This window comes from Martes martes (genome assembly GCF_963455335.1).
Source record: "Martes martes genome assembly, chromosome: 3".
NCBI classification, from domain to species: Eukaryota; Metazoa; Chordata; class Mammalia; order Carnivora; family Mustelidae; genus Martes; species Martes martes.
The window spans coordinates 8,577,410-8,597,035 of NC_137890.1; the positions used below are offsets into that span (position 1 = coordinate 8,577,410).

General features: G+C 41.5%; 1 protein-coding gene across 1 annotated transcript in view; it reads left to right on the forward strand.

Annotated features, from left to right (window-relative positions):
• Positions 1 to 18,085, forward strand: part of CCDC168 (coiled-coil domain containing 168) — a gene marked incomplete at both ends in the record, with an annotated part of 28,290 nt that extends 10,205 nt beyond the window's left edge. Inside the window, one exon of the mRNA XM_080798325.1 lies at positions 1,078 to 18,085. Coding sequence (XP_080654451.1) covers positions 1,078 to 18,085 — 17,008 coding nt within the window. The remainder of the gene's footprint in view (positions 1 to 1,077) is intronic.
• Positions 18,086 to 19,626: the final 1,541 nt, after the last annotated feature.

Genomic DNA, 19,626 nt, shown 5'->3' on the forward strand with positions numbered 1-19,626 from the left:
AACCTCAGAAGAATCACTGGCTGAAGACCCTTCAAACCAAACCAGAGAAAGTGATGTTCTAGATTATGGAAGTGATACAAGGGAAATGGGTTCCTTTTCTGCAGAAACAAATTCTGCAGAATTACCAAAAGATTTACCAACAACCTTTCCAGAGACTTTTAATTGCCACATGCCTATGGCAACTCATTCCAAAATAAATAAAAACAAAGTAAGATTCTCATACACAGAAAGTTCGGTGAAGTCTAGACCTGTAGATGCGAAGACTGTGAAGCCATCAATTTCACAAGTATTTAATAGCACAGGTCAGAGAAGGACACTGGACTCCAAATATAAGGCAAAGTTGGAGAAGATCAACCAAGCTAATGGACTGGTATATGAATTTATAAATACCCTTTACTCTCCCATGCAGAGCTCCTGTCCTGCTCAGTTAAAGCAAGGGGAATTCGAGGAAGTGAGACCATGGTATTTTGATTTCTTTGACAAGAGCTATGCATTCCAGAACCGAGAGGAGAAAGCGGAAGATGGAGAGGAAGTAGAGCCAAAAACTTTGCTAGAAGCAGCTTCACAGCATACCCAGTATCTCTGGCCCAATGCCTCTCAAGGGAAGGAGACCCACCTTGATGAATCAGACTCAGTGCTGGACTGTTTAACACAGGAGCTGCCTGTTAATGAGCAAGATGTGCAGCACCAAGCATGGTTTGTACAAACTGCACTGCATACTGGCCCCCAAACGGGTCCTAGAGAAGCTGAGGAACTCAAGAAAGTGAGCAAAACAGAAAATGACATAATAGCCCCTATGGATCCAAAGATTCCACCTTCCAAAGCAGAGAACCCATCATCTGATATACACTTGAACACCATGACAAAGGGTGGCTTACCGTATGGTAGAAACCCTGAGAGGGTACTAGATTCTTATTTTGTGGAAAACAATTCAGAGTTACCAAAAGATTTGCAAGCGACATGCCTGACTTCTTTTGATTCTATTGAGCCCTTTGTTTCTAAATCTGAAAGAAAGAAAAACACATTAGAATTAGGGAGGAAGCATATAATAGCAAGTCACAGATACAGAACTATTAGGGGGAAAAAGCCATCAGTTTTACATATGCTTAAAGGCACACAGAGCAAGGGACTGCAGTGCAATTTTAAAACAAAGATGAAAAATCCACAACAAAATAAAAACAGGGCAGAAGCTTTTCTCAATGTCGTTCAGTCCAACATGCCTATTTTGTCCAACACCAAAATGAGTAGCAGGTTGAATGTAGAGACAGATACGCAGAGGATAGCAAGACTTGATTATATGCAGCCAATGCAAGACAAATTGCTAAATGGAAGAAAAGTGTGTTGCCCAGATTATATTGTGAGTACTTTAACTGACGGTGTGAGAGATGAGAAAGAGGAAGGGAAACATGAAGCTTTGCCAGGTCCAGAGAATAGTCGAGTCTTTACATTCAGTGCGTATCAGAAGACTCGTGACCTTGTCAAATCAGATGAGGAACTGAAACAACTGCGAAGTCTAAATCCTCAGGTACAACCACAAAAACATGGTTCACAAACTATTTTAGGTTCTGCTTCATGCCCCATATTGGATGAGTTTCAATTTGAAAAGCTGGAGAGTTATGCTAGGTTTTTACCTCCAAAGTCAGGGGGAGCAAAGATGGATGAAATCATTTTTTCTGCAAGAGAATACGGTGTCCCGTCTGATGCAAATCATCAAAAGGAAGACGCTGGTGGTATTGAAAAGAAAGACACAGTGACTTTTGATTTCCGCATACCTGCTTTATCTACATTCAGAAGGAAGAAAAATTTAAAAAAATACTCAGGCACGAAAACTTTAGTGAATCTCAAATGTGGAATTCTAAAAGCAAAGAAACCATTAGTTTCATACATATTCAGTATGAAGGGTGGCGCCGGCCCAAACCATAGAAAAGATTTGGGATCTAACTCTACGGCCAAAATGGAAGAGATAGATCAAGGTGGAAAAGTGGCAGCTAAAATATATTCTTTCATGGATAGTACACCTGAGGTTCATATGTATAGCAAGACAGAAAGAGGAAAAGCTACGTTAGGAGAGAGAAGTCTCGGTTCTAAACAAGTAAAGCAAGTCATATCACCACAGGAAGAGGATGTTACTTCAGATGACACTAAAGAGAACAGTCTTCAAGATGCAGAAGAAGAAAGTGAACAGGAACCATTAGAAGTAATTCTACAGCACAGCCAACACTTCAAATTCTGTTCAGACCACAAGGAAGAACTTGGTTTTCATCAATCAGAAAACCAAGGAAGTGGGAAAATTCTGTTTGTTACTAAACAAGACATCTCACAACAAATGCTGCCTCCAGATTCAGTGCAGGGACAGAAGCCGAAGAAATGCTACCAGACACAAAGTGGTGTAACATACACAGTAAGTTCACAGCTTCCTCTTCTAAAGTCAAAGAAATCACTAATCCATCAAGTTTTAATGGATCCTAAGTGTCCACTTAGGACAAGTGACCTAAGTGTTGGGAGCCATAAGGGGGAATTTTACAGTCATGATAAAGAGGAAAATGCAGAGTTTATAAAAGATCTACAAGCAAATGTCCTGGAGTCTTTGGTAGTCTCCACACCTGGTCTATCTGAATCTAAACTGCAGAGAAAGACATTTACATGTAGAGCCTTAAAAAATAAAATTAGTCCCAGATGTGTAATTATGAAGGCAAAGAAGACACCAGTTTCACCAATATTTAATATCTCAGGGAACGGTTGTCTAAAAAACCTACGTCCAAAGACCCTGAAATCACAGATTATTGACTTGCTAATTCATATAAAATGCTCTGGGATCCTGGAAGATCTTATTGCAGAGAGAAAGAAAGAATTAGCACAAGAATTACCAGCAACAAGTCTGGAGTCTTGGGATTTATCCACACTTGCTTTACCTGCATTAAAAAGAAAGAGAAGCAATTTAAAGTATATAGACAAGAGAAATAAAACAAGTCTTGAATGGGTAACTTCAAAGGCAAAGAAGGCAGTGATTTCCCAGACACTCACTATCACAAAATGTGGCACACCCAGCCATAGAAGGCAATTCACATGCAACTTCAAAATCATGATGAGACGAGGGAAACCCATGGCAGACATGACCCTAAATGCCACCTCCTCTCCTGTTCCTGTTTTACTTGATGTGAAAGTGCATAACAGAATAAAAGCAGAGTCTGATGTGTCCTGGAAAATGAGATTCAGTCACAAACTGCAACAGCAAGAGGAGTCACCAGATGGAGAGAGAGCCTGCTATGCTGACTCCAGTGATCGGAGGGGCCGCACCTCCAATGACACGACGGAGGTCAAAGACCAGCGTAAAGAGGCAGCCCCGTGGAGTTCTGAACGCCCCAGCTTCATTGCTGGTAAAATGAAGGAGCCTTATGTTGTGAAGTCAGAACTAGAACTGAAGAACTCAGCAAAGACAAAAATCCCAGAAACACTTAACACAGCCCTGGAGCTGCAGCAACAAACATTTCTCACACAAAGTGTATTACAGTCTGTTTCTTGCTCTATTTTGAATTCACTTCCCTTTGAGAAGCAACCAAAAAGAACAAAAACACAAAAAGGCTTACAATATGCAAAGCGTCCAAAGATTTTATCTCCAGTGCTAGAGAAATCAATTCCCAAATCATTAATTGTTACAACACAGAGTGACATCCCAGCTGAAAGAGGCCCTAGAAAGGAACTTGCTAGATCTCCAGAGGAAAAGATAAGGTTGCAAAAGGATTTACAAGGGAGAACCCTAAAGGGCTTTGATTTCTCCCTGCCAGCGCCATCTGAATTCGAAGGTGGGAGAAATGCAGCACAAATCCCCAAGTCTAGAAATGGGAAGGCATCAATTTTAAAGACAATCAACATCGCTAGGTCTGGTGCTCTTAGTCATGGAAAGGAACAGGACATCACCTTGGAAAACACGGCCAAAGAAACACCTCAAAGTATGTCAGATATATTTTTGAATACCTTCCCTTCCCCTACACCCGTTTCACCTGCCATCAAAACACGTAAAAAAGTAAAAAAGAGAGACCTATTAAGAAATAAAAGCAATATCATACAGCCAGAACGACACGAAGGGGAAAGATTCTGTCCCTATTCTTCTAATAAATGGAGCAACTCAAGCAGCCCATCAGAGTCAAGATGGCAAAATAGAAAAGAAAGAGAGGGCGACAGAGTTTTATTTGAAGCAGGTCTACAATTACTGTATGATACAGGAAGGAGAAAAGATCAAAATATGCTTCTTACGGAGCAGGACGTGCAGCAACAAACACTGGTTTCAGAAAGTAAATTGGAAGCTACTTGGGCTCCTCCAATTCCATTTCAAACTGAGGAGCTGAGCAGGACTACCCCACCGCGAGAAGACATACCGAATGGAACAGGGCAAAAGATTCCATTTCCAAAATCAGGGAAAACAAAGTTCGACGACTTAGTTGATGAAACAGCGTCTAGTATTGTGTCTGGCGGGAGCCCTGCAAGGAAGCTAGATGTTCACGTTGCAGTTTCCCTACAACCTGAAGAAGAAAATGTCATAAAAATTCCCAAAGTAATGAAACACAGAGTTGATCAAAATATCTTACCTACCAAACCAGGGAACACAGTACTTGGAGATCCAGGTGATAAAAGGTCTGGAAGGAAGAAAAGTGGTCCCATTGCCAAGAAACATAGAATGCTGCAAAGAGATTTACTAACAACATCCACAGTATCTCTTTTATTTGACTCCGAAAGTCGGGAGAAGATATTAAAATTTCCAGGAAGGAAAAATCGTAGGGGTCCCAAATGTGTAACCATGAAGGCAAAGAAGCTTCTTTGTTCACAGATGCTTAATATCACTGAGCGTGATAATCTCTACTGTAGAAAGGAACAGGACCACAACTTAAAATCTACAATAAACGACACGCAACAGAATAAAAGCACAGCAAATGCATTTTTGTCTCCCATGCCTGTTTCAACTGATAACAAAATAGGTATTGAGATGCATATCACATCAAAAGCAGAGGCGGGTCAACCAAGAGTAATACCATACAGCTGTACTTCTGCAGAGCTAGGGAAATCAGCATGTGATGGGGAAGTGTGGAAGGCCAACTCAACCGATCCACAAAACAGATCAAGCAACACAATGAAAATGAATGTGCAACATGAAAAGGAAGAGGAAAATATCCAAAAAATATTATCGGAATCAGTCCCACGCTATAAGCAGCACTTCAGTTTCAATGCCCATCATATGAAATCTCCTGGTTCTTACCAATCAGAATCTGAACTGAATAATTTAGAAGTCAGAAGCACTTGGAATTTGTCTTGTGCAGCACAGAAAATGAGGCCAGAAAAACGCTTTAGAGGAACTATTTTGAAGCCCGTCTCTAGACGCGTGATGAATTTTCAAGTTGAAAGAGTGAAAAAAAGTCTTCATACTCAAGAAGGAATTAAATGTATGGGAGGAAGAAAGACCCCATTTCCGAAAGCAAGGAAATCAGAGACTGGTTCAATACAATGTGGTGTTCTCCGGGATGGAAATCGTAGGAGAAAATGCGATAGTTGTATTTTTGAGAAAAAGGCAAGGAATCAAAATGACTTAGTAAGAACAGTCTTAAAAAATTCAGATTTTCCCAGCTTTGATTCATGTGAACCTAAAAGCCAGAGCTACACATTAGAGTTTTCAGGCAAGAAAAGTATAATAAATCCCAAGCGTGTAACTTTGAAGGCAAAGAAACAACCAGTTTCACAGTTGCTTAATATCACAGGATGTATTATAGGAAGCCATAGAAAGATGAAGGGGTGCAAATTTCAGTACAAGATGAAAGTGAGGCATTGGTTTGAGGGTGTGGGCGAGGCATCACTCCTTGCTGCGGTGGGAACTAAGATTCCACCACCCAAGTCAGTGACTGATAAACACTCCTTCGAAGCAACAGCAAGGGGCACTCTGTATAACAAAACACTTCACAGAAATCTGCACGGTCATATTACAGAGGAAAAGGCAGAGTTACAGGAAAATTCAGCCACAACTTTCCTGGAGCCTATAGATTTCTTTTCGCCAATTTTATCTGACTCTGAAAGCCAGATAAGCACAGTACAATTATTAGAAGAGAAAATCACATCGAACCCCAGACGTTTAACTCTGAAGGAGAAGGAGCCAGCAATTTCACAATTACTTAAAATCAGAGGGCGGTTTACCACAAAACGCAGGAAAAAACTTGGATCCGGTTTAAAAACCAAAATGCAACAGATACGTCAAGGTAAAAATGTGGCTGATACATTTCCAAATACCATGTACTTCACACCAGACACCTCTGACATTGAAAGACAAAATAGGTTCAAAATAGGGATGGACAGAGTATCAAGGTTTAGTCATGTACAACCAACACAAATGCAGTTGCCAGTTGAAGGGCTACTGATTTCACAACCACTTAATCCCACTGGTCATGCTGCTTTAAGCATTAATGAACAACAGGAAAAGAAGAGAGATGGAAAGAGAGAGGAGACTGCATTAAATGTGGACCTAAAATTTGTATATGAGTCTATGCCTATTTTATCACACATCCCAATGGAGCAGTCACCTAGTACCTGGGGTATCTATGAAGACTCTTCTGAAAAGAGACATGCCCTAAACAAAGCAGGTGCTAGTTCTGCTTATGCCTACACACCTATGTATCCTAAAATCATAAAACATAAAGCTAAGGCAAAAACAGCAGATGTGAAAAACACTGTGCATGCCAGACGGATGAGACTGAAGGCAAAGAAGCAACGTGTCTCCCCGCTGTTTCATACTATAGGTTGTGGAATCAGAAGAAACAAAAAGGAACTGAGACATGAAATGAAGAAACAGAAGGAGTTCCAGCAAGATAAAACCATAGCAGATTTATGTCTGAACACTGTTTGTGATTCTGGATCTCTTTCCTCTCAAATTAAACAATTTACAGAAGGAGAAAGGGAGAAAGACAGGCCAAGAAAGCCGATTTACCTTCTTCCACAGGTAGAGCCGGTGAAGTCACTAAACAAAAGGAAAATGTCATCTTCAGAGTCCACTGATATAAAGAGTACTATATCAAGACATATCAAAACACTGAAACAGTGTATTAGAGAGCAAAAAGAAAAGGGCCGAATTGTTTTACCAGACATTCTCCCACAATGTAGAGATCAGGTAGTGATTAGCCAAGAAGTGAAGAAGGAGCTTGACCATGTGAAAATAGGAGTAGCTTTGAACAGAGAAGTCCACCCTGGTCTGGCTTCCCAGAAGAGGGAAGTCAGTTACACTGGGTCAGACATCCCAAGAAACAGAACACATACGGAATGTGAATTTCTGGTCGCGCGAAGAGGAAAGCACAAAGATGCAGACGTAGTCAAACATTCAGTTTCAATTCCAGGCGGGAGAAGAGTATCCAAGAAAACCAATGTTTCAGTAAATTCAAAAGGACAGACTATATTTCTTAAAGAGTTGGATGCTTCTCAACAGATGACTCACAAGGAGAAAGTATTCCGGAAACAAAGAAATATTTCACTGACAATTTGGGGATCTTTTGCCTTCTCCATTAAGGAACCTCCTCGTTTGAAAAACACAGGAAAGGTAGCTGAGGAACATACGTCCACTAACCAAAGGACTATTTCACATCTATTGAGAAGAGAAGACAGAAAAGAAACTGATATCTCACGAGGTTCAAAAGGACAGAAATTTCTTTGTACCAATCTGCGGGTCTGGCCAACTATGTCTGCAGTGCAGAAAGGAGAGGTGAAACCAGATGGCATTCCTGAAAGTATTGTGGATTCTGTGTCTCGTCCAAATAGAGAGCGTCTTCAGGTAACACAGGCAGTAAATACAAAGAAAGAAGACGTAAGCACTCCTCTAAGTTTACATGTAAATCCATGCAGAAAAGAGCAATCAAAGCTAATGGATATTCCATTAAGATTAAATGGATGGAAAATGACTTCTTCTGAAAAACTGAGGGCAAAGCAATTCCATAGTTGTAATCAGAATAAAGAAAATATTCTGGAATCCGTTTCTTCTTGCATATTGGATCAACTCTATAATGAAAAGCTAAAGAAAAAAGTCTCAGCAAAAGGAATGAGTTCAAAAGTTTTGAGTTCCGTGGTAGACAAAGCATTGAATGAAGTAGATACTCCAGTAGATCAACCTTATATTAACTTGCATAACAGAAGAAGAAAGGAACATCAAAAAGAGAGTACCTGCAAGGTTCTCCAAACATCAGTTTCTCATTCCTCAATGGATGTACTTCAGATTAAGTTGCCATGTGTAAAAAAAACACTGAAGGCTCCAACATACCACACTGCAAATACAGAAGGGATTGGCTTGCATGTGGAGGGAAATGAAGAGCATCCAGAATGTATACATCATACTTCTCCAAAGTCTGCTTCTCACTCTTCGAGGGCTGTATTTCAGAGTAAGACACCATCTGAAGAGAAGGCATCAGAAGAAGTAGTTAGCACTGTGGAGTACATTCCAAGTACAGAAAAAACTAGCTCACTCTTTACAGGAAAAGAGACCAAGGTGCAGACAGATAAATGTAAATCAGCTATAAAACTGTCAAGCTTGTGTACTTCCTTACCGTCTCTATCACGTACTAATGTGGATTCGAGAATAAAAGTAGGGCAAGAGAAGTCAGGAATACCAAGGAGCTGCCTTCCACCACTAAAGCTCCAGGTATCACCAAATGTCAGGAAAACTTCATTTGCAGAGTCCATTAATAGAGGTAGCTTAAGCAATGTAAGAGAATCAGAACATTTGCCACAGGGAAAAAAGGAAGATGGAAAAAATGTAGTGTATGTGAAAGACATAATGGGCGTCAAATGTGTCGCTTTTAAAGGAAAGAAAACACCTTTTAAACACACACTGCATGGAAAAGAACCACAGTGGAACAACAAAGAACAAGAGGAAACGATGCAGAAAGATAAAAGCGATCTAGACATAGTTCACAGCAAACGCCATGCTTCCATTCCTCCTCCACCTCATGTAGAATGGGATCCTGAAATAAAACAGGTGCTCATGCGAGGGATCACAAGATTTTGTCTTCCATCGCTGACGCTCCAGAAATTATCAGATGCAATGGGAGTATGTGAGGAACCAGCTGATGATATTTTAAGCAGTATAAGAAAGGCAAAATATGTGCCACAGGAACATAGAGGGGAAATGGCTTTGGAAGCAATCAGGCATCCCAAAAGAACAGTTTTGAAGGCAAAACAGAGTTCAATTACACAGGAATTACAGTTGGACATCAAAGAAAAAGTGAAAGAGATGCAGGAAGGTGAAGATAAACAAGTTGGGATTTGGAGCAAATCTTGTGTTTCCGTCTCTATTCCTCCTGACTCAGAAGTAGACACAAGAATAGAAGGGGAAGATGCCTTGCTAATAAAAGCAAGATCTTCTTTCCTACCAAGAGAACTCCAGGAGTCCTCAGATACAGGAAAAATAGCGTACAAACAGTCTATTTATGGCGATACCTCAAACAGTGTAAAAGAAGCCAAGGAACATGATACAATGCAGGAAGAAGAGGAGGGAGTAAAAATGATTAAAGTCATACTTTGGAGGAAAAAGAAATCAATTTTACAGGAAATCCAGCTGGACACCAAAGAGCAAGAAGAGAAAATGCAAAAAATTAAAGGTGAGCCAAATGTCCTTGTGATCAATACTAGCACTTGCGTACCTGCTCCTTCTCATTTACAATCGGATACAAAAATAAGAAAAGCAGACTATGTAACTGAAGTAACAAGATACTGTCTTCCAGCACTGTCACAGCAGAAATCATCAGATGCAGTGAAAAAAGCAAATAAAAAGTCCACTGATGGTGATCTCACAGGTGATGTGCAAGAAGCAAAAGAACATACACCACAGAAAGAAGAGACTAAAGCAGAGAAATCAGCCAAGAGAGACATGATGCACCCAAAAGGTGAAGATGTAGAAAGAAAGCAAGCACTAGTACAGGACATACCGTTGGATCTTAAAGAGCCCGTGAAAGAGGATCCAGAAAGTGAAGAGCAGGGGACAGTGGATGGAGGAGGTAGATGTGAACAAGAAGTAGTTCTGCCCACAGGCTGGGCTTCTGAATCTTCTCTAACTCACCACGAATTGAACACAGGAATAGGAGGAGAAGAAGACAGGCAAGGGATCGCCAGACCTGCTGTTTCACAGCTCCAGCTACAGAAGTCATCTGATGCAGGGGAAAGAGTGTATGCAGAGTCAGCTGGAGATGATATTTCTAATGGTGTCAGAGTAGCACAAGAGTATGAGCCACAGGAAGGAGAAGATAGGAGAAAAATAGTAAATATAAAATATATAATGTATCCCAAAGACACAACTTCCAAGGCAAAGGTATTACCACTTCCACATGTACTCAACACCTCTGGAGGTTGTGACCGCCAGATTACAGAAGTACAGACAAGCATGAAAGAAAAATCAAGACACATACAAGGAAGAAGTGAGCTAGATAAGGCTCTGACAAGACCTTCTCTGCCTCAGTTTAAATTAAACAAAGGTATAGAAGGCAGGGAAGAGAAACGAGTAACAAGACCCTTTCTTCCACCCTCATGGCAAAGGGAATCGTCAAATGCAGAGAAATTGAAATATCCAGTACTACCTTTGAATGCTATTTCAAACGATTCGAAAAGAACAAAATACACGACACAGAGAGAAGAGGATGAAGAGAATACTTTTGAGAAAGACATAATGCATTCCAAGTATATAGCTTTGAGGGCAAAGAAATCACCCCTTTCCCTTATACTCAAAACAAAGACGCTGCAAGTGAACATCAAAGAACAAGTGAAAGTGGGACAAGAAGATAACAAGGAAACCGTTGTGCTTCTGAGCAAAATTCATCCTTTTCTCACTTCCTCAACTCATCTTAAGTGGGACACAAAAGACGGGGAACATGAGCCAGAAATAATAAGAAATGATGTGCCACATCTTGAGCTCCAAGAATCATCGCCCCCAGGGCAAATAGCATCTACAGAGTCACCTGATAGCCACGTGAAGAAGGGAGCACAATGCCCACAACAGGCAGAAAGGGACAGAGTACAAACGGAAGCCATGAATGACTCCATGCAGCCTCAGGGCTCAGATTTTAAGGCAAAGACATCACCGCGTCCTCATGAATTCAGTGTCACTGAGCACAGTGCTTCGGACGAGAGAGAGGAGCCGCAGTGTATAAAGGAGAAAGTAGAAGCGGAACAGCGAAGCATGGGAGATCGCGACGTGGCTCGGACAAAAACTCCTTCTTCCACACCTTCTCCGTCTTACCACAGCTTGGACACAAGAACCGAAGTAGACAAAGACTTGCTTGCAGTTACAGGATTCTCTCCTCCACAACGGCCGTGCCCCAAGTCATGTGCAGGAAAAACCAGATATGCAGATTCCAGTGAGAGCACTAGATCATGTAATATAGTAATAAAAGCGTATCAACATGTGCCAAAAACAGAGGTAAAGGACAGAGTAAAAATAAAAGCTGGGAAAGGTAGAAGATTCCCCCAAATAATTACCTTGACAGCAGAGACATCCCCGTTTCCACATCTACCCAGCAGCAAGAGGCTACCCGGGAACATTGAAGAGCAAGGGGAAGAGGTGCCAGAAGACAGAAGTGAACCAGAAATGGTTCTGAAGGAAACCTATGCCTCCTTACCTTCTCCATCTTCTCCGAAATGGGACACAAGGATGAATGAAAAGGAAGACACACTAAGAATAACACAGTCCTGTTTTCCACCACCAAAGATTCAAGATCCGTTCGGTTCAGGCAAAAAGCCATATACCAAGTCATTTGATGTTTGTGGGTTAGAAGAGAAGGACAGACTCAAAACAGATACAGAAAACAAAGTGGTCCCAACACCTGTGGCTATGAGGGTAAAGGAATTACCACTTTCACCTGTACTCGATACCAAAAAATTGCAGTGGAAATTTAAAAAGCAAGAGAGAAAGGTGCAGGAAGATGAAAAGGACCTGGCTACACATCTGGAGAACATTTGTACTTCTTTACTTACTCTACCATACCTTAAATTTGGTGCAAGAGAAGGAGAGGGGTACATGATGAGAATTACAAAACTGCCTCTCCCGCACCTACCGTCCAGGGAATCCCCAGATGCAGTGAAAACAGCATATGCAGAAACAACTGACGGAGAACTTTCAAATGCTGTAAAAAAATGGGAAGAATACGCGTTACAGAAAGAAGTGAGGGATAGAGAGAAAAACGTGGATATGAATAGTGGAGTGGATCCCAATGACAGGTGTTTAAAAGCAAAGGAGTCGCCTAATTTACTTAGATACAATCTAAGTGACCTTGGATGGAAAACCAAAAAGCAAGAGGGAATGGCTCGGGAAGGTCGGCGTGAGCCAGGTGAGGCGAAGCTGGCTGAGACCTACACTTGCCGATCTTCTCTCCTTCGCTTCAGCACGAATGCCAGAGACGAGGGAAGGAGAATGCCGACATGCACGACTTGCTCTTTTTCCTCGGGCAGCTCCGAGGAGTCATCGGATTCTAAGGCCAGGGAATGCACAGAGCCCATTACCAGCGATAGTTCGATGAGTCCACGAAAGGGAGAACATCCTATGCCCCAGAGAAAGGAAAAGGATAGAGTGAACCTCAGGTTTCCCAAACACCAAGAAAAGAAGATGCAGGAAAGCGAAGACGAACCAGGTGTGGTTGTGTCCGGCTCCTCGTGTTCATTATCATCTCTCCCTCACCTGCAGCGGGGTAAGGAACTACAGGTAGGTGATGAACTGCTAGGACCCACAAGGTCTGTTGCGGAGAGAGAATCAAATACCAGGGAAGTAGTACACCCAGAAGCAATCCATGGTGACGTCATTACAGACAGTCAAAACGAGAAGCAACTCGTGCCTCGGGAAGGGCAGCGGGACAGAGAAAAAACAACAGATATGAGAAATAAGACACAGATCACGGATGTAAGTTTGAAGTCCAGGAAATCACCTCCTTCACTTACGCTCCACAGAACAGAATTGCATCTGAACATCGGAGGGCAAGAACAGAAGAAACATGAATGTCCAGGTAGACCAGCCTGTACAGTGCTAAGAAAAATTGATGTTTCCAAACCTCCAGCTACACTCACACTGGGTAAAGGTATACAAGTAGATGAAGGTAGGCTTAGAATCAAAAGACCCTCTCTAATTCCACGAATGCTTTCAGCAGTATCAGATAGAAAGAGGAGAGCAGATACAGGGGCAGTTTGTGCTGTGAGTGAAAGAAAAAACAAACAAATGTCACAGAAAGAAAATAAGCATGAAGTGAAAACAGTAGATATGAGGATCAGGATGCATCACAAGGAGGCCAGGATCTCTTCAATTTCACATATCTTTAACACAAAGGCATTTGTGTTGAATATTAAAGAGCGAAAGGAAAATGTGTGCAAAGGTCAAGATGAGCTACCTGTGGTTTTGACAAGGACCTTTTTTTCTGTTCCATCAGCACCTCCCCTTTCTCTAGACTCAGGGAGCAAAATAGACAAAGATGTGCCAGGATTTACAGGATCCTCTCCTGCACAGCAAAATCTCCAGGAATCCTCAGGTATCCAGAAAACAGGAATTACAGAGGTAGTTGCTGGTGATGGTGAAATTGTTAAAAAAGCAGAACACTCCGTACCCCAAGAAGAGGCGGTGCAACAGTGGGCCTCAAACTTCCTGATCAGTGTACGGCGAAGGAATGATCCTTCACGAGTCAAATCCGAAGGAGATTTGAGTCAGTTAGTTTTAAATTCACAGCATGAGGATGTTTGTTTAACAGGATTTGGTACCATAAGTGGGAAAAGGCTGGAGTATTTCTTTACAGGGCAAGAGGTTCAGCCAGAAAAATACAAAACAGAAACTTTCACGACATTTCTTTCCTACCCCACCAGGGAGCCCACTAAAATTGGAAATCTGAAGAAGCAAACTGAAATAATGGATAACTTAAACCATAAAATGAGTCCTAAGGTTTTAGTTTCACCACCAAGGGAAATATCCAAGGAAATATATATTACATTTGGTGCCCCTGTAAGTGCAAAAGGATTTTCTGTTTCAGAGCAAGTTGCCCACCAACAAAAAACTTTATCAAAAGCATCTCCAGGATCTGCAGATTCATATAAATTGGATAAGCCAGAGAAAGATGTACACAGTAATGATAAAGGGAACAAAATGCTCTCTCCCAGAGTCTCAGCCCCACAGACAAAGGGATCACTTGAGAAGACGAGAATCACAGAGTCAGATGCCTCCCCAGGTACAGAGGAACAAGAGATCGTTGTGAAAAAGCAAGTGGTGCTACAGTCGGAGAGTGGACATAAGACCTGGCTGGACTCCAGCTTTTCTCTTAAGTTCCCACTTCAAAACGGAAGGCAGAAGACACCATTGGAAAGAGATGTATGCAAGGAGACTGTAGTGTACCACAGAATACAAATACTACCAGGAATACATGTGGATATTACAGTGTTTGATACCGTAGGAGGGAAAGGAGAGCAGGGACTGCCAGTTCCAGAACAAGAGGAATGTATTCTAGAATCACTCCACAAGTCTCTTTCTTCCCACTGGACTTTTCCACTTCAATCTGGAGACCTGGCGGGAGAAAATAAGGTGGACACAAGCACTACTATAAATCTGGAGCAAAAAACATTAGAAGTGGAAGAAGGGGAATTAAAAATAGACACAAACATAGCTATCCTTCTGGCAGCGGACAAAGCAGAAGTGCATAAATACACCATGGTCAAGCTGGAGGAGAACAAGAAAAGGGACACAAGCAATACCGTAAACCTGAACATTCCACCTCTAAAGGCACAGAAATCTCAAATTAACACTCAGGTGATAACTCATATAGCAAACAGCTGCCCAATCGAGCAAAAGCATAAAAAGGAGCTAGAAGTCTCTGGTGCAAAACAAAATATTCAGCCACAGAAATTGTTTCAAAAACATGTTCTGGATTCATTTTATGCCTATATTCCTCTTTCTCTCAAATTTAAAGGCTGGAAAGGCAGATTGACGGTGGCAGATTTGAAAAGAGAATTGAGCCCCAAATCTTTAACCATGAAAATCCCAAATCATCCAATTTCACAGATTCTCAACAACACAGGACGTGGCACTCCAAGCAATAGAAAGAAATTAGAGTATGACTTGAAGAAACCAAAGAAAATAGTTTTGCAGAGTGAAGATGCCTCGGGAATATTTATCAGAAATCTTTCTCTCTCCGCAATGAGTTCATCTCAGACAGAAGAAATAGTAGACTCTGAAACAAATCGAGGAAGAAAAAAGATACTCTGTCTCTCTGAATTCCAGCAGAAATCACCAAACACTCAGGGGAGCAGCTCAAGCACTGTGAAAGAAGGGGACCAGCATTTCACCAACACAGCCCCACAGGATTCCCAGCCCTCTGTGGTGGAGAGGCAACGAAAGCGAAAACTCCCCCGTGTCAAAACAGAAGCAAATCTCCGCAGCAAAACAAAAAAAAAGATTTTCATTCCACAAACAAAAGAAGAAAGGGTTGTTCCAGGGCATGACAGTTCAAGGATCATGAAAGAACCTGACTTGCTTATGACTGAAGATGAAGAAAAGGCACCCAAACCCATCCTGACACCAACAGAGCGTCCACTCGTGTCTGACCATCTGAAGGACAATGTGGACGCCCCCATGGAGAGTACCCTAATTATGATTATTTCCCCTCCAGGACCAGAAGAACCACAACATGCGATTCAGCCATTCAAAACCATGGAGAGTGGCTCACCCCCTCAACAGGGGGGTCAGAGCAAACCCATCCAGGACGCAACCACACAAAAGGTTGAGCAACAAAAAACTTTTCCAGGAATTGGGCCTATAGCATCCCAAGTTAAAAGTAATGAAATAGAAGGAGTGGCAGATAGTACAAGTACAGAAAGTTTACTTCCTCTTTTTGAAGCAATTAAGAGTGTCTTTGAATCCCAGATAAAAAATATCCATGACAAAATTTGTGAAGATATACTGAAAAAGGTAAAAGCCCCAAAACCCGATGATTGGAAGTCACCGCCATGTGCAGGGAGCCCAGATACAACATCCACAATGATACCTCCCAAAGTGCAGCCAAAGCCCATTTTAGAACGTTTTACTCCCAAAGAAAACAATAAGCTCATTAGTCATTTTGAGTCAAAATCATTTGAAATAAAACTGAATCTGATGCCAGAGATGGCAAAACAATCCTTCCAAAAGTTTAACTTTTACCTAAAACAGTCTGTTTCAGAAGATAACCGTTGGAGGCTATATCCAAGACGTAAAAAAATGTGCTTTGTGTCTCTAGAAGGGATTGATCATATAGAACTTAACTTAAAACAGAAATACACCAAGGATTCACTGCCTGTCAGGGGTATGAAGACATTGACTGTCAGTGTTTCAAGGGACAGCAAAGAGATCATTACAAAGCTGAAGAGTATTAGGAAGCTCGAAAGTAGAGCGTCTTCAGTGACTTCTGCTAAGCAGATGCCATTGCCTCATATTCTTCAGAACTACTCAGTAGAAGAAGAAGACAAACTGCTCATACACTTTTCTATGAAAACACTGGAGATTCAAATGAAAGCCTTTCCCAGAATTGTAAGAGAATCTTACGCAATGGCCAGACCTCAGAATATAAGGAAACCTTTATCTAAATGTATTCATTCTGGTTTCAGAGTACCAAAACGAAAAAACAGAATTTTGTTACTTTTTGAGGAAAAGTCTCTTCATCAAATAGATCTTGATTTACAATTCAAATACCTTCGTTTTCTCCTGGGGCTTCCGGTCGGACATATATTCCCTAAACCAGCTACACTTCCCAAACATACTCTTAAGTTAAACACAGTAGCAATATGTGAAAATATAGGTAACAGGGGAGAAAGTGATGGTGGTCTCTGCATTGATAAGGAACTGTTAGAACAGCACATCTCTTTCAAGAAGCAAAATCCTCATGAAAACTCAAAATTGAGAAAATTCCTGGAGCCACCCCTTGTGTGTGCTCCTGACCCCAATCAACAAGGCACAGTGGCGAAAGATACTACAGCTCTTTCAGAGTTAAAATCTCACATGACTCTGGAAAAAGATAAACAATGTCATGTATGGTTTCAAGAAACAGATACATCCAAATCTTTTGATTCGAAGACTCAGGAAAGCACTCCCAGTTTAGTTGATTCCCGTTCAACTCAGGTTTCTGAAGATTTTACCCAGAGTCAGACAAATATTAAGAGTTCAGTCAACTTGGAGGAATGCTTAGCTCTTGAAGCATGTGAGAGTGAAGAATGTGTGTTTTTAGAAGCCAACCGTTATTTAAGTCAGGAATCACGAAACATTCTATTTGAATTACAGAGAGGCATTCCTTTGGAGAATCTGTACAAGACGAAAAAAAAGAAAACTAACTTGAAACCATTGTACAGGGAAGATTCGGGTTCCCAACGTGTAAGAGGCTGTAGAAAACATTCCTCAGTCATCACACCTTCCTGTGAATCCCACAAAAGCAGGAAATATAGATCGTCCTCTAAAATGCTGTCTCCTGACTGGTTGTGCCACGGTTCATTAAATGCTATAGAAGTTCCATCTAGATCATCTTCTGTTCCATTCAGTGAGGAGAAGGCTTCATGGACTGCAAGGTGCAGAACCAACCATTCTTTAGCTCCCCTAACGGAATCAAATATCAAATTGCATCTTACAAAAGGCCAAGGCAAACCTCACAGGCATATGGAAAGCAAAGAAGGAAAGAAGGCCAAATTTGATTTATTTAGAAAGAACAACATTCACTGGGCCTGTGATTACAGTTATACATGGAGTAAAGAGAAATGCACAAAAAAGAAGAAAGTCCGTAATTATGAGTCAGAAAGACCAAATTACTGCCCAAGCAAACCTAAGTTACCATCAAAGCTTCCTCAAGAGGATATCAACTTTCATTTTGAAAGAAGACAAAACCGGCCATTTTTTTATGCCTGTATACCAGCAGACTCACTGGAGATTATGCCCCAAACCATCCGCTGGACTATTCCCCCAAGAACTTTAAGGAAAACAAACTTCAGAGCTCCCCTGGTGGCAAAGCTTTCAAGCTCTTTCAATCTATGGACTTCACCCAAGAAGATTCTGGAGTCCCTCTTGGAGTCCTTCAGTCCAGTTCGTCCAAATTGATATTAGCACATCTAGATTCATCTGAAGTGGAAAACTGGTTGCTATTGTGTTATCCTGTGAAAAATAAAATCACATAAAGTCAAATGGTTTCCTCGTGAACTGTTTTCTAAACTGATGTATTTTATTTCTGCAGTAAATTTGCACAGTTTTTCTGGAGGACAGGATGGAAGAGCGGATGACTTTGGGCTTGATCCCACCATGCGGTGGGATCTCCTTTTAGTTTAAGCTGCCTCCTCATAATCCCACAGCAGAGCAGCAGAGACGAGGAAGCCCTCTTTCCATCCCACATGATGACTGAGGGTGCGTCTGAAGAAAGGGACCCTGTAAATGAGATTGGGAAAGAGTGACCAGAAAGTTGGGAGGGCATAGAAACCAAAGGGAGAGAGTTTTAAACAGCAGTGAGGGTTCAGCAATGTCAAAGGTTACAAAATACAGGTGAAGGTATTGGTTTTGCAGAACCATATTCCTGTGATGATTTTGTCCCCCTTTTGGACCTGAGTGGCAGCTCATTGGCCTGCACCTGATCACCGTCTGCCACTGCTGGGTCACCTGGTCATTTCAGGACCTCAGTCCGGAGCATCTGCTGCTGTGCAGGAACGTCCTCTGAGGGGCAAAAAGTCATCCTGCAGAACTACCAGGGGAAGGGAGACTGCCTCCCAGTGTACCTGCATGACCTGTCTGCCCATGGCCACCTGCCAATGTACTTCCCTGCCCTGGGCTTCAGGGCCCCTGGCTCGGGGGTACCGCAGGCTCACCTCTTGGTGCAAGTGACTGATTTGTGTCAAAATGCTAATGGAGGGGCACCTGGGTGGCTCAGTAGGTTAAGCCTCTGCCTTTGGCTCGGGTCATGATCCCAGGGTCCTGGGATCGAGCCCTGCATCGGGCTCTCTGCTCCGCGGGGAGCCTGCTTCCCTCTCTCACTGCCTGCCTCTCTGCCTACTTGTGATCTCTGTCTGCCAAATAAATAAAGTTTTAAAAAAATACTAATGGAGAAATGGATGAGAAGTAGATAAGACAAGTTTGGCTATAGATTGAGGTTCGAGGGCTGCGCGAGGGGTACACAGAGGCCTATACTACTATCCCGTCTTGTGTGTGTGTGTGTTCAATATTTTTTATAATAAAGACGATTAACATATTCAATCTGATTGTCAAACCCCATGGACAGATCTCATATGTAAGATGCCAAGACCATCATTCTGATGACAGAATCTATTAAATTGGTTGTAGTGCATGTCTTGGGAGGTAAAGTCTTTCTATTGTTAAATATCAAAAACAAATAATTTCATTATTTCTATTGTTAACATAAAAGTTATATGTAAATTGTATAAAATTATCTACTTTGCTTGGTTAAAAAAATGGAATATTTTGCAATTGTTTGTTTTATTAAGCATGCCCAAATATTCCAAGCATAGTAAGTATGTGTTTTAAGAAGATCAAGTAACATTTATAATAAAAGCATTGTTATTCTATCATGAATATAATGGTGGTATGAAAAACGATCATCTGTCTTGTCATAATATTATCTACAAATATTTTCTGTA